Raw genomic sequence first — 13,788 nt, forward strand, 5'->3', positions numbered from 1 at the left:
ATAGATAAATATGTGCTACTTCTGGTGCAGAGGATCATAATCTGTTATGGAACCAAACCTTCAGGTTTAGGCACTGTGGATTTTCAAACAAGTCCATGGCTCCCAAGAGTTTAAGAACCAGTGGTTCAGTGAGATGTGTGGGTTTGAGTCAGAACTCATATATATTTGATTAGGAAACATTTTCAAGTAATAAATGATTATGCAACTTAACATCAAAATCACTCTCGATTAAAAAAAAATAGGGTATTTAGGATCATTGCATTAACTTGGGTATTGGCCTACCAGATTGATTTAGGCCCTCTGGAAAATTTATATCTTGTATATCTTTTAAAAGGTGTTCACAAATTAAGTATAAAGATAATGGAGTTATAAACCATTTTAGAAATGTAGTATTCCCTGATAGAAGTGTTAAGATATTTTACGTTGATTCAACTTCTCTCAAGTTAAAACAGTACTTTGATAGTAGTATTTTTCCCTGAATTGTTTTATAGTCTTTCCTGACTTTATATTCTAGGAATATACCACAACCTAAACTTATGAACATAAATACCAGTTTGTGGAGGTAGATGGATGCTCAGTGGGTTGGTTGATAATCACAATTTTTTAAGTGTGATTTTAAGTGTATATTTGGTTCACATAATTCAATATTTAACCTATACCTGTTGTTTTATAAACTAGCTTATAAAATAGATTACAAATTAAAATCAAGAATGACAGGTTCTTTCAGAATGCATTTAGAAAATTTCAAGGGTCATTCTCTTAAATGAGAGAATGCCTAGCTAGTTAGTGTAGAAATGGATTGATTGCACGTTCATTTCTATTTTTTAATGTGTTACAGCTTATTTAATTGAAACAAGAAAAATTACTACTCTAATTTAGGAGTATAATTTGATGAACTAAATGCCCAAGTACTAGTGCTTTTTAGAAATAGCTTCATAGAGGTAGGCTGAGGAAAACCAGAATTCTTTGCTACAACCATTTTCTAAAATAACTACATTCTAGTTTTGTTTTTTTTTTAGCTTACTCCTAATAATAGGATTTACAATGCTGTTGATTTTAATTTCAACAAAAAATAATATAAAATAGCCATAAACCCAAGTGATAGCTTATTTCTTTTAATAGTAAGAAAAATTTTAATGGATTGGGGGGGGGGGCGGTAATTAACCATTCCAATCATATTTGTGACACAGCATTTGCTTTGTGGTAATACTTTACACCTTGAGAAAAAGTACGCTGTTGTTGACCTTTTCAAAATCAACTTAAGCTATATGACTGGTCAGACTCTTTCTGGGTAGTTTAATATTTTTAAAATGAGAGGGAATGTTATTTAAATTTATTTTAACACATTGCAAAATATATAATTCATAAGAACCTTAGTTAAGGAAAAACATTAATATTCATCATTGTCAGTAAACCTTAAAATTTGACCTTAAAATGTTAAATGTAGCTTAATTAGAAATATTGTAGCTTTATAGGATATTTACTATAATTTTTAATACTTATAAAGTCTAACTATTTTTTGTTTTATACCGTATAATTTCAAACGTTTGTTTAAAAACATGGATGAAAAATTTACATAGAGCTCTGAGCTGCTGGTCCAATATACTGATAGTCTTTAAGAGGTTTTAGTGACCACACTTTGTCTACCCTTATCTATTTTGACTAACAGGTTGTGGTTTTACTAGTATATGAGTATCTGTCATGGAAAGTGGAACTACATCACTTAAGGAATAATGTTAAACACTTTTAGCTTTCCATTAGCTCCACTGGTATTCAGTATTAAAGGCTTTGAAGAGAAGGAACCAACCAAGTGTTAAGAATTGCACACTGCCTTGCCCTTCTACTCCCTAGTCACTTCATTGCTAACCAGCCCTTCAGCCATCTTCTTCTCTTTTTGGAATCACATTCACTGAAGTTCAAGTTATTCCACCGTAGGTTATTTCTTTAATTGTCCTCTAAAACCATGGGCAATTATTATAAATCGCCTTCAGAATCTTTATAGTCTCCACCTATGTCTTTATCCTCCCCTAATTAAAGCTTCTTTTAGCATTGACATTTATGTTAACACTAGAAGCCCGGTGCACAAAATTCGTGCACGGAAGGGGGGGTTGTCCCTCAGCCTGGCCTACACCCTCTCCAATCTGAGACCCCCTCGGGGGATGTCCGACTGCAGGATCAGGCCTAAACCCGCAGTCGGACATCTCTTTCACAATCCGGGATCACTGGCTCCTAACTGCTCACCTGCCTGCCTGCCTGATCACCCTTAACCCCTCTGCCTGCCTGCCTGATCGCCTCTAACTGCCTCTGCCTGCCTGCCTGATCGCCCCTAACTGCCTCTGCCTGCCTGCCTGATGCCCCTAACTGCTCCCCTGCTGTCCTGACCGCTCCTAACTGCCTCTGCCTCTGCCCCTGCCACTTTGTCTGGAAGGACGTCTGGAAGACGTCCAGTCTATCTGATCTAATTAGCATATTACCCTTTTATTAGTATAGATTAAGTGTCCGCTGTCATATTTCCTAAATAAACCAATGCTTAAATACATTATCATTTCTCTAAAATTTCATTTCTTATTTACAATGGCTTTGGTGTTTAAGTCATTGACTAGAGTTGTTCTGTTGTTTTAGAAATATAACTAATCAGCCTACCTGAAAATGCAAAGAAAAACATTCAGGAGACTCAAGTTTACCACCTCAAAAGATTAATGTATTTGTGCTATATGCTACATGTAAGCCTATTGAATTATTGGCAAATGCCTCATATATGTTGCAGTGAACTAGTAAAGTAGCCTTAATTTCTCCCCATCCTATTAACATTGTTATGTCTTTAGTAACAAAAAGTACAGTAAACACCCATATACCCACTACCTAGAGTCTGCAATTAACAGTAAATTATACTTTATCACACATATGCCCACCTATCTATTCCTTCCCCAGCTAATTTGAATTTAACACAGTAAGTTTTTGAAAACTAGAATGTTTATAATGGGGTATTCTATTTAACTGAAGAATGATCAGAAAACCTTGGTTGAGTATCTTTCATAAATAATTCTGTTTTCTTAGTTTTGAAATTCAGGATCTGGTCTTAAACACTAGATGATACAGGAACTTAATAGACACAGATGGCTAGGGAGACTAGACTAAATGCAGTGACTAAGGGCTCTTGGAAGGCTGATAGAAAAGAGTAGTCCAATCTTTGATATTAATCTTTTCATTCTAAAAATTGAGAGTTCTAAATGCCTGGTTACTTGAAAAGTAAGGATAATTTCAAACTTTGGAAGGGACCATTTGAGAGGCTTTATTTTATAGCAAGATAACCCAAATTGTAGATCTCTCCAAAGAACCAAAGCCCTCTATGATTCCTTAATGCAAAGTGTAATTTTCCTGTTTAATGAGCTTACTGTTAAGAAGGCAATTTTGAGTTCAATTTAAATCAACCATTTGCATGTTGGAAATAAGTCATCAAAATATCTTCTCCCTGCCATCCCTTTCCCAAATTCTAGACTGCCAAAAACACATTTGTAATTTGGTTTAGACAACTAGTCAGGTTAATCTCTAATCTTAGAATAAAGGGACCATCTGTAATAATTTAGGAGTAGCTATGTATATGGAAGAATTTGATTAGTATCTGTTATCTTTACAACCAGATATTTTTCTGCCACTTGGAAAAATTACTTAACTTTCCTGAATCCTTTCTTACAAATGCATTAAAGTTGTGTGAATGACTAGAAAAATGATGTATTTTTATTAAGAATGTCATTTCATCTTTTAAACTATTGTTATACATTACAGATACATAGTCTCTTTTAATTAAATGGAGTTTGACTATGTAGCCTCTTTTGACAAATGTGCATCTGATTTTCCATGATTATTGATGTAGGTTGCTTCTGCCAATCCTCCCATTTTGTCCCTTTATATCTACTTTATTCAGAGACTAACACTTCCATAAGTTCTTCCTTTAACAAAGGGAACTTTAAATCTGTGTTACAAGTTATACACTAAATCACTACTATAAACTCTGCTTAGAAAAGGAATTTTAAGACCTCAACAATGAACCCTTCTCAGTAAATGTAACATCTTTTATAAACCTTAAATTGTAATTAATTTGGGTTTTTTTATAATACAAGTTTTAAGTTTGACAAATATAATTCCTGGGTGTTCAAAACATTACTTATACATTTTAGCATATTTAACTTAGAACTCCAAGAAAATTACAAAAGATATGAAAAGTGATCTGAAAACTGTCAGAGATTAATTGAAGACAGTCTCATCCAAGAGATTTAAAGGGTTTCATTTAAGCGTAAAATATTTTCTAAACTCTTAAAAAACAAAACTTCGTCCACCCCATACCTTCAGAGAATGCTATCTAAAATTTTCAAGAAAGTTTCAAAAATTAGCTTTTTTATGTTTGTAAGTAGCATTCTGAAAAATGTACTCAAATTTCCTTTCAGATGTAAAAACAAGTAGTTTCTGAATTACATGATTTGTGCTTACACAATTCTGCATCAGACATTCTCTTTCCCCACTTGAAAACTTGTATTTGGAAGTTTTTGAAAGATTTATAGATTCAGGAGTAAGAAATGAAGTACAAAAAACGTGGAGTTAGCTCAGGAATCAGATGCTCAGCAAGGCAGGCCTGTGATTTAAAAATATATTTAGTTCAGCAATGCCCTTCAAAATTTTTGATATATATAGGAGGATGAGACTATCAGCCTTTCATATCCAAGTATAAGAATGTTTGATTCCTTCAACCTGAAGCACCTATCAATTGCATAGAGGACATGGAAGTTGGAGGGCTTCCCGCCCTCTAAATAAAGGATAATGTATTCAGCAATGTGATGGGAGGGTAATTAGGAGAAGGGAGAGGTTCAAAAAACAATTATAAATGACTAGAGCAGGGGTCCTCAAACTACGGCGTGGCCCGCCGAAAACATTTATCCGGCCTGCTGGGTGTTTTTGCCACCACTGCCTGTTGCTTAGCAGCCAACTCATCCCGGCCCGCAGTGCGCATGTGTGGAATGTGTGCCGCACTCTCCGACTCCCCTCCTTCTCTCTGTCTCTCGACTCCTCCTCTCAGTCTCTGGTGTGATCAGACAAGTCACGAGCTTGCCTGTGCAGAGCCTGCTGCCGCTGGAGGACCGAGGTAAGAACAACTTAGGATTTTTTTTTTTTTGAAGTTAGGAGGTCTATTTTTTTGAAGTTAGGAGAGCCTTTTTCCAGAATGAAACATCTGAAATCTCCAACCAGATCTAGACTAACTGATGCACACTTGCATCACTTATTATGACTAGCAGTGATAAATATGGAACCAGACATTGACCATCTCATTAGCCAAAAGCAGGCCCATAGTTCCCATTGAAATACTGGTAAGTTTGTTGATTTAACTTTACTTGTTCTTCATTTTAAATATTGTATTTGTTCCTGTTTTGTTTTTTTACTTCAAAATAAGATATGTGCAGTATGCATAGGAATTTGTTCATAGTTTTTTTTTAAACTATAGTCCGGCCCTCCAACGGTCTGAGGGACAGTGAACTGGCCCCCTGTTTAAAAAGTTTGAGGACCCCTGGACTAGAGGCCCGATGAACGAAATTACTTCCTCTCCCCGCCCCCCCCCCCCCCAACCTCCCGGCTGCTCGCACCGGCTTCCCTCTGGCATCCAGGACCCAGGCTTCCCTCCAGCCACCTGCAGGCACCTGGGACCCAGGCTTCCCTCACAGCCCCAGCTTTGTCTGGTCTAATTAGCATATTATGCTTTTATTATTATAGTTTTACCCACTTTCAAATCTTGGACTAAGAAAACCTCTATTCCTCCTTTTCACCAATTCTGGGCCCCTACTATCAGAATTCAGAACTTAGAATTGTCCACTAACAGACTTTTACAGGTAGGCAGAGAACCAACCACCATTTAACACTGTTTCAGAGGAAATACTTTCTAATTTAACAACTAATTTACTATCACAGATGACATTGTGAGTCTATAGGAAGCAGGAAGATTGGGTCAAGAGCACTGGTAAATGTGTTAAACCTTATGAAGGGAAAAACAAAAGCACGTAGGAAAACAAAATATTTCTGTTCCATTTTCATGTTCTAATTAACAAAGGTCTATCTCTGGCCTAACCTATCTTCTATCTGCTTGCCATGTCTTTCCAAGCGGATATCCTGCATTCACCTCAAAAGTTCAACATGCAAATCAAAATTATCTTCCTCTATAATTATGACCCTGTTCCAGAGTTCCCTAATTGCTAGTTTTATCTTAACTGCTTGATTTAAAAACTTTTTTCTTACCCTCCATTCAGTTGCTCAGTTCTTAATTCTACCTCCAAAACATCTCCCAAAGTCCATGCCCGTTTCCTCTGATGTCATTTAGGCTCTTCTCTCTTTCGAACTACTGAAATATCTTCAAGTGGTTGTCTTGTCTTAAGCTTTCCTTTTCCAAGCAGTTTATACAGCGTGGGACAAAAGTAGGTTTACAGTTGTTTGTATGGAAAATAATGAATACAATAATTAATCATTGTTTCATGCACTCACAAATGTAAACCTACTTTTGCCCTGCCCTGTCTTTTCACTAGTTTCCTTTTGAAGCAGGAATCTCATTCCCTTGTTCAAACCTTTGATGGCTATACCATGGTTACAGAATAAAGCTGAAACTCTTTAGCATGACATTCAAGGCCCTCCATGTTGTTATCCTCACGCCTTTCAATACATTGAACCTTCCTTCCTTGCAGTTCTCGAACTAACTAGTCTACATCTTTTCACACAACTGTCTGCTCAGACTTTTTCCTCTTGACAATTTTCCTGTTCTTTTCATGTCAAATACTACTGAATGTTTTAAGGTCCAACTCAATGGTACTTCTAAGGTGTCAGATTCCCAACTAGACAACGCTTAACCAGAATTAGTCATTACCTTCTGGGAGAAAAAAATTACTTTTGATTTACCTCTTCAGGCATTTTGTTGTGGATAAGGGGGATACAGCCTGTCCTTTACTTAGCCTACTCACCTATACTGTTGGTCGGCAAACTGCGGCTCACGAGCCACATGCGGCAGTTTGGCCCCTTGAGTGTGGCTCTTCCACAAAATACCACATGCGGGCGTACACGTACAGTGCGATTGAAACTTTGTGGCCCATGCGCAGAATTCGGGATTTTGTGGAAGAGCCACACTCAAGGGACCAAAGAGCTGCATGTGGCTCGCGAGCCGCAGTTTGCCGACCACTGTTCTAGACTGAAGTGCCACTTCATATAACCATTTTCTCTACTCACATACTCGACTTACAAACCTTTCACCTCTTACAAGCCCCCTTTCAGGCCACTACAATTTAGGTCTGAAGCTGGTGACTGCAAACGCAATGTTTGCTTTACAACCACAAGAAAACCCCAATATAATCATAGAAACGTTGGAAAAAATTCTACAAGAGACTTCAATGGGAGAAAAATAAAGGTGGCTGAATAATAACTGGGTTGCACTATGGTTCGAATTTATATTGAAACCTAACCCCAAGGTGATGATTACTAGGAAGTGAAATGTTTGAGAAGTGATTAGGACATGAGCAAAACCCTCATGCATGGCCTAGTGCCGTACAAAATCAGTCCCCCAAAAGCTCCCTCACCCTTCTGCCATGTAAGGATACAATGAAAAGACACCATTTAAGTGAGTTCTCACCAGGCTCCAAATCAGCTCAAATTTCCTGTCTACAGAACTGTGAGAAACAAATGTTTATAAGCTACCCAGTCTCTAGTATTTTGTGACAGCAACTAGAAGGGACTAAGGCTGCTAAATAGTATTTTACTGTAACACCAAAACTATTCAACTTTTAATTTAATATTTTTCACTAAATATTATCTGAAGCCTAATTCGTTTTGTTCACTCTTCAAACTATAAAATCTGTTACTTTACTAGAGGCCCGGTTGCAGTCCGGGACCCCTTGGGTGATGTCCGCCTGCTCCTTAGCTCTGCTGCAAAAGCAGGAGAGGCTCCAGCCATCGCCGCTGCACTTGCCAGCTGTGAGCCTGGCTTCTGGCCGAGCAGTGCTTTGCGCACTGACCACCAAGAGGCAGCTCCTGCTTTGAGCGTCTGCCCCTGGTGGTCAGTGCACATCATAGCTACTGGTTGTTCTGGTCATTCCACTGTAAAGGTCACTTAGGCTCTTATTACATAGACTAGAGGCCCGGTGCACAAAAATTTGTGCATTGGGGGGGGGAGGTTCCTCAGCCTGGCCTGTGCCCTCTCACAGTCTGGGACCCCTTGGGGGATGACCACCTGCTGGCTTAGGCCTGCTCCCCGGGGTATTGGGCCTGAGCTGGCAATCAAACATCCCTCTGGCAGCCCTTGGGGGATGTCCACTTGCCAGCGGGGAACAGACCTAAGCTGCAGCCGGACATCCTTAGTGCTGCTGAGGAGGCAGGAGAGGCTCCCACCACCACTGCTGTACTGGCAGCCATCAGCCTGGCTTGTGGCTGAGCAGAGCTCCCCATGTGAGAGTGCACTGACCACCAGAGGGGAGCTCCTGCATTGAGTGTCTGCCCCCTGGTGGTCAGTGTGTGTCATAGTGACCAGTCATTCCCAGTCTTTCTGCTGTTAGGGTCAGTTTGCATATTACCCTTTTACTATATAGGATAGAGGCCTGGTGCACGGATGGGGGCCGGCTGGTTTGCCCTGAAGGGTGTTCCGGATTAGGGTGGGGGTCCCGCTTGGGTGCCTGGCCAGCCTAGGTGAGGGGCTGATGGCTGTTTGCAGCTGGTCACACCCCCTTCAGGGTGGGGGGTCCCCACTGGGGTGCCTGGCCAGCCTGGATGAGGGGCTGATGGCTGTTTTCAGGCTGCCCACACCCCTTCAGGGTGGGGGTCCCCATTGGGGTGCCTGGCCAGTCTGGATGAGGGGCTGAGAGTTTTCAGGCTGTCCAAGCCCACCGGCGGCTGAAGCTCCCAGGCTCTTTTTTTTTCTTCTGGGATTTATTTACCTTATATAATCGAAACATTGTTGCCATCACTGGTGCTCCCAGCTCTGAGGCCGCAGCTGGCTAAAAGCAGGTATCTGGGGTTTGTTTAGCTCAGGGATCCTCAAACTACAGCCCGCGGGCCACATGCGGCCTGCCAAAAACATTTATCTGGCCCACCAGGTGTTTTTGCCGCCGCTGTGTGCATAGGAATTTGTTCATAGTTTTTTTTTTAAACTATAGTCCGGCCCTCCAACAGTCTGAGGGACAGTGAACTGGCCCTCTGTTTAAAAAGTTTGAGGACCCCTGGTTTAGCTTCTATAATTGAAACTTAGCTGCTTTCAGAGCTCAGAGCCGGGCCGCGGCAGGCGGGGAACCTTGGCTTCCTCCATCACTGGAGCAAGCAAGCCTCCTGTTTTGCTTCAGCTGCGTGGCTGCCGGCCACCATCTTTGTTGGTGGTTAATTTGCATATCTTGCTGATTAGCCTATGGGAAGTGTAGCGGAGGTACGGTTAATTTCAATCTTTGTCTTATTATTAGATAGGATAATACCTATTTCCTTATGTCATGCCTTCAAGAATTTTAGTCATTCTTTTTACCAGTTAACACTTCCCTTAGAAAATCTTTTACAAGGCTGAAAGCTCACCTACTAGAAAATAATTTTGACGAGGATGTGGAGAAAAGGGAACCCTAGTACACTGCCAGTGGGAATGCAGACTGGTACAGCTACTGTGGAGAACAGTATGGAGTTTCCTCAAAAAATTAAAAATGGAACTCCCACTTGATCCAGTGATTCCACTTCTAGGAATATACCCGAAGAAATCAGAAACAGCAATCAGAAAGAATATGTGCACCCCTATGTTCATAGCACAATTTAAAATAGCTAAGATTTGGAAACAACCCAAGTGCCCATCAACAGGTGGGTGGGTACAAAAAGCTATGGTACATTTACACAATGGAATACTATGCAGCTGTAATAAAGGAAGCACTCTTACCATTTGCAACAGCATGGGTGGACCTAGGGTATTATGCTAAGTGAAATAAGCCAGTCAGAGAAAGAAGTATTTCACTCATATGTGTAATGTAATGAACAAAATAAACTGATGAACAAAAACAGATCCAGAGACACAGAAGCATTGAACAGACTGTCAAACCTCAGAAGGAAGGCCGGGAAGGTGGCAGATAGGGAAGAGATCAACTAAAGAACTTGTATGCACATATACATAACCATGGTCACTGACAATAGGGTGAAGGCCTGGGATGGGCTAGAAGTCAATGGGGGAAGAAGGGAAACACATGCAATACTTTCAACAATAAAGATTTTTTTAAAAGAGTATCTTTCTTCTCTAAATGCATTTTTAAAGCCAGCTATATATAGCTATGTATGAGTGTGTGAAACACACATAATGAAGTATAGCTTTCTCTACATACATAAAAGAATAAAGCCAGCCCTAGCTGGTTTTTGGCTCAGTGGATAGAGCACCCGCCCGCAGACTGAAAGGTCCCAGGTTCTATTCATCAAGGACACGTACCTCAGCTGCAGACTCAATCCTGGCCCTGGTTGGGGCATGTGTGGGAGGCAACCAATTAATTGGCAAGTGTCTCACATCCATGTTTCTCTCACATTGATGTTTCTCTCTCTGTCTCTCCCCCTTCCACTCTCTAAAAATCAATGGAAAAATACCCTCGGGTAATTAACAAAAAAACCCAAAACAAAAAACAAAGCCAGTGCTAAAGAATAATGGTTGGCTGAATTACGTATGAGCTGCATCTACAAGACAGCAAATTATTAATTCTGATTTTGTGGCAGCTGTAACACGTTATACTCTCTCACTACTCAAGTCAATAGTGATTCTAAGTTAAGATGCCCACACCACTACCAACCTTTGTACAGCCAGAAAGTTAAGTGAATTCCTCCTCTCCCATGTGAACCAAATGGCACAGGAGGGTAAGACCTAAGACTCTGCAGGCCATGTGAGCATCCTTTGTTGGTTTTGCATAGTCTGAGGGTAAAATGTAAACCATAGAACCCTTTTATTTTTTCTAGTAAGGAGGGTTGCACCTTTATTCTACCTTATAGAATCCTCTATATACCCTCAACACCTTTTTCCTTTTCATGTCTAAATATTGCCCATTCAAAAAAAAATTCCTTTTTGAGATAAACTTTAGTTTTTTGTAACTAAAAACTACATACTACGAAGTAAAAGAACAGTTTGAATTTTAACAAAAATACGTTAGCTGCCATATTTATCTTCAAGCAAGCTTCAGAATCCAAATCTGCATCTATTATTTTAACATCAATTATGCTTGCTTTGGTTCAAGTACCACCAATCATTACCAATATAAATCCAGCAAACCAAACAAGTGTCATTTCTTTCACTAAAAATGTATGGTATGGTCAAGTGAAATAGTACTTTATGAAACAGTTCATATATAAATATATTCTAAGTTATCAACTAATCAGCTTTACTTTTGACCACAACCATTTCCATTTGTAAAATGGGGAATTCCTCCCCTAAGAGGTACTATTATGGAACCCTCTAAATTCCAGATGGAGGATGGATAATTAGTATAAAGTTAAACACATTTAGCCAGTAAAGTGAAAGTGAAAATCCACCTCCTAGTCACACAAACATGAAAAACAGGCATACACAAAGAGTCAAGACTATAAATGGGGGAGGAAGGGGCCAAATTATTATTTTAGAATTTGATTACAACCGATTTTGTTGGCATTAAAATTAAGAGATATTTTAAATTTGGATATGGATATAAACCAAAAACCAGAAATTAAGTTTAGTAAACGTGAGTAGTTTTCCAGTAATTACAGGTTAGAAGGCAGAAATCAATTTAGAGAAACAGACAAACTCATGTTTACAATGATTGTGCCACAGATTTAAATTTCAGTAGTGCATTAGTAAACTGTTCACATTTAGATCTTCACCTTGAGATTCGACAGCTGTTTCTTGAAAAATCTCTCAGTACCTTGTGCAAATAAATTGGTCTTCATGTGCCTTAGCACACTTAAAATTTTCTCCATTGTATATATATATACAAAACACCTACCATTTGGGCAGGGCAAAATACATATACTTTCATAACAAAACTATAATGTACCTCTGAAGTATCAATATACACATAATACATGGTATACAGTATTTACAAAATATAAAACATAATACAAGCTGTTTGTAATTTTTTAAAACCCATCTTTTGCCCTCCTAGGTTACAACAAGGCAAATTTCCATTTCTGTACCAATTTTTTTTTCAAGAATTCAGGGATTTGGGAAAAACTATGTTTTATATACATACTGAAATCCGAGATCTAAGTTTGAACTTTTAGGAGAGTTTTTAAGTGTACTGCCATCAATTCCCTATTTTGGTTGGAATTTTCAATAGTGCTTCCCATCCAGTGACTAGGCGGTTTTGGAAGAACACTAGGAGAAGGTGGATCACTAAACTTTGCCCCAGCATAATTTTCCTTTTGGCTCATTTCAGTTAGAAATGCCGATTTCTTCAAATGCTTTTTTTTAATGTTCTCAGTGTTTTTAAAAGGCTTTTTTTCCTGCTTCTGAATTATATCAGACGAAACAGAATCCTGCCAAAAGTTATTTTCATTTCTTTTTGCAGAGGTGATCTTGGTTAGTGGTAAGTTATATTTGCTTTTCTGTCTGTTTATCTTTGGTTGTTCACACAAATGCATACCATGAACAAGCTGCCCGTGGGGAATGGTAATTTTCTCCGATTTTCCCATGTTTGATTTTAAAACCTATAAAGACAAGGAACATAAAAGTGAATATAGTCTCATGATAGAAACCAGTCACAAACCTCATATTATATATTTAATATATATTTAAATAGTTACGTATTTAGTTACATTGAACTTTTAGTTCACTGTCTTGGTTAAAACCGTATGTTTGCTGCATTTATCACTGGATGTCCAAACATGCACATATCTGTTTGTATACCACTAAAAATATAGTTGATCACCACTGTTACCAGTATGCAATGTATAAACCAGTTCTAAAATGTCAAAGTAAAAAACACAAAGTAACCCCCAGTCCATCTTTCTATAACTGTAAGGAAGAGTAATGCCAGCCTGTTTCTGACAAAGGTCAGTGTTTTTACAATAGGATGTTGCCAAGAAAAATTTTATAATGCTTTCATTTTGGTTGGTTGAGAGTCTGTTTAAAAATAAAAACTATGATAATAGGTATACTATTTACCTTTAAGACAGGTACTGTCAAAAAGCTAATTCAGAATAAATAAAAATTTTATTAGCAGAAGTCAGATTTTAGACGAGGAAGTGTTTTGATAATGGTTATTAAGTATCCAGAAAAACTATCTCCTAGCTTCTGAAAACAAAATTTTTCAGATATTTAAATATTAAAATAAAAACTCAAATACTAAAATAATACCACTGTCATCTTTTCCAGGTATAGCAAGTCAGAAAACAAAGTTTTCTGCCTGTCCCCTACACTTTCTGGTTTCACACCTGCTCCAAAAACGCTGCCACACTAATTCTATTTTCTTAACTCAAGTGATCCTTCTAGGAAGGCATGGCTGGATGGAAAGTATAAAGTAATCCATTAATCACATTGCCCTTCCAACACTTGAAATATGGTAGGGAAGCAGGACACAAATATACAAGAACTGGTTAACATATTCCATGTCATAAGGAAAGCTGCTAAGAGAGTCCCTAGTTTAATATCATTCTGGAAGAGAAAGGGTCTTACTGACCTGGAATCAAAGCACAAAAACTCGCTACATTATCACTAATATTTCAGAACAGCCATCGGATTTTAAAACTTGAAAGCAATATAAAATAATTTAAGAAATTGGCACCAACAAATTTAATTTTTCC

At 38.5% G+C, this 13,788-nt stretch overlaps 1 protein-coding gene across 1 annotated transcript in view; it reads right to left on the reverse strand.

The window, feature by feature from the left end:
• Window positions 1-11,599: 11,599 nt before the first annotated feature.
• The window catches only part of PNRC1 (proline rich nuclear receptor coactivator 1), a 3,944-nt gene continuing 1,755 nt past the window's right edge, over window positions 11,600-13,788 (reverse strand). The window contains exon 2 of the mRNA XM_036315971.1: window positions 11,600-12,693. Within this exon, the coding sequence (XP_036171864.1) occupies window positions 12,250-12,693 (444 nt within the window). The 3' untranslated portion in view covers window positions 11,600-12,249. The remainder of the gene's footprint in view (window positions 12,694-13,788) is intronic.

This window comes from Myotis myotis, unplaced genomic scaffold, assembly GCF_014108235.1.
Source record: "Myotis myotis isolate mMyoMyo1 unplaced genomic scaffold, mMyoMyo1.p scaffold_m19_p_7, whole genome shotgun sequence".
In the NCBI taxonomy this organism is placed as follows: Eukaryota; Metazoa; Chordata; class Mammalia; order Chiroptera; family Vespertilionidae; genus Myotis; species Myotis myotis.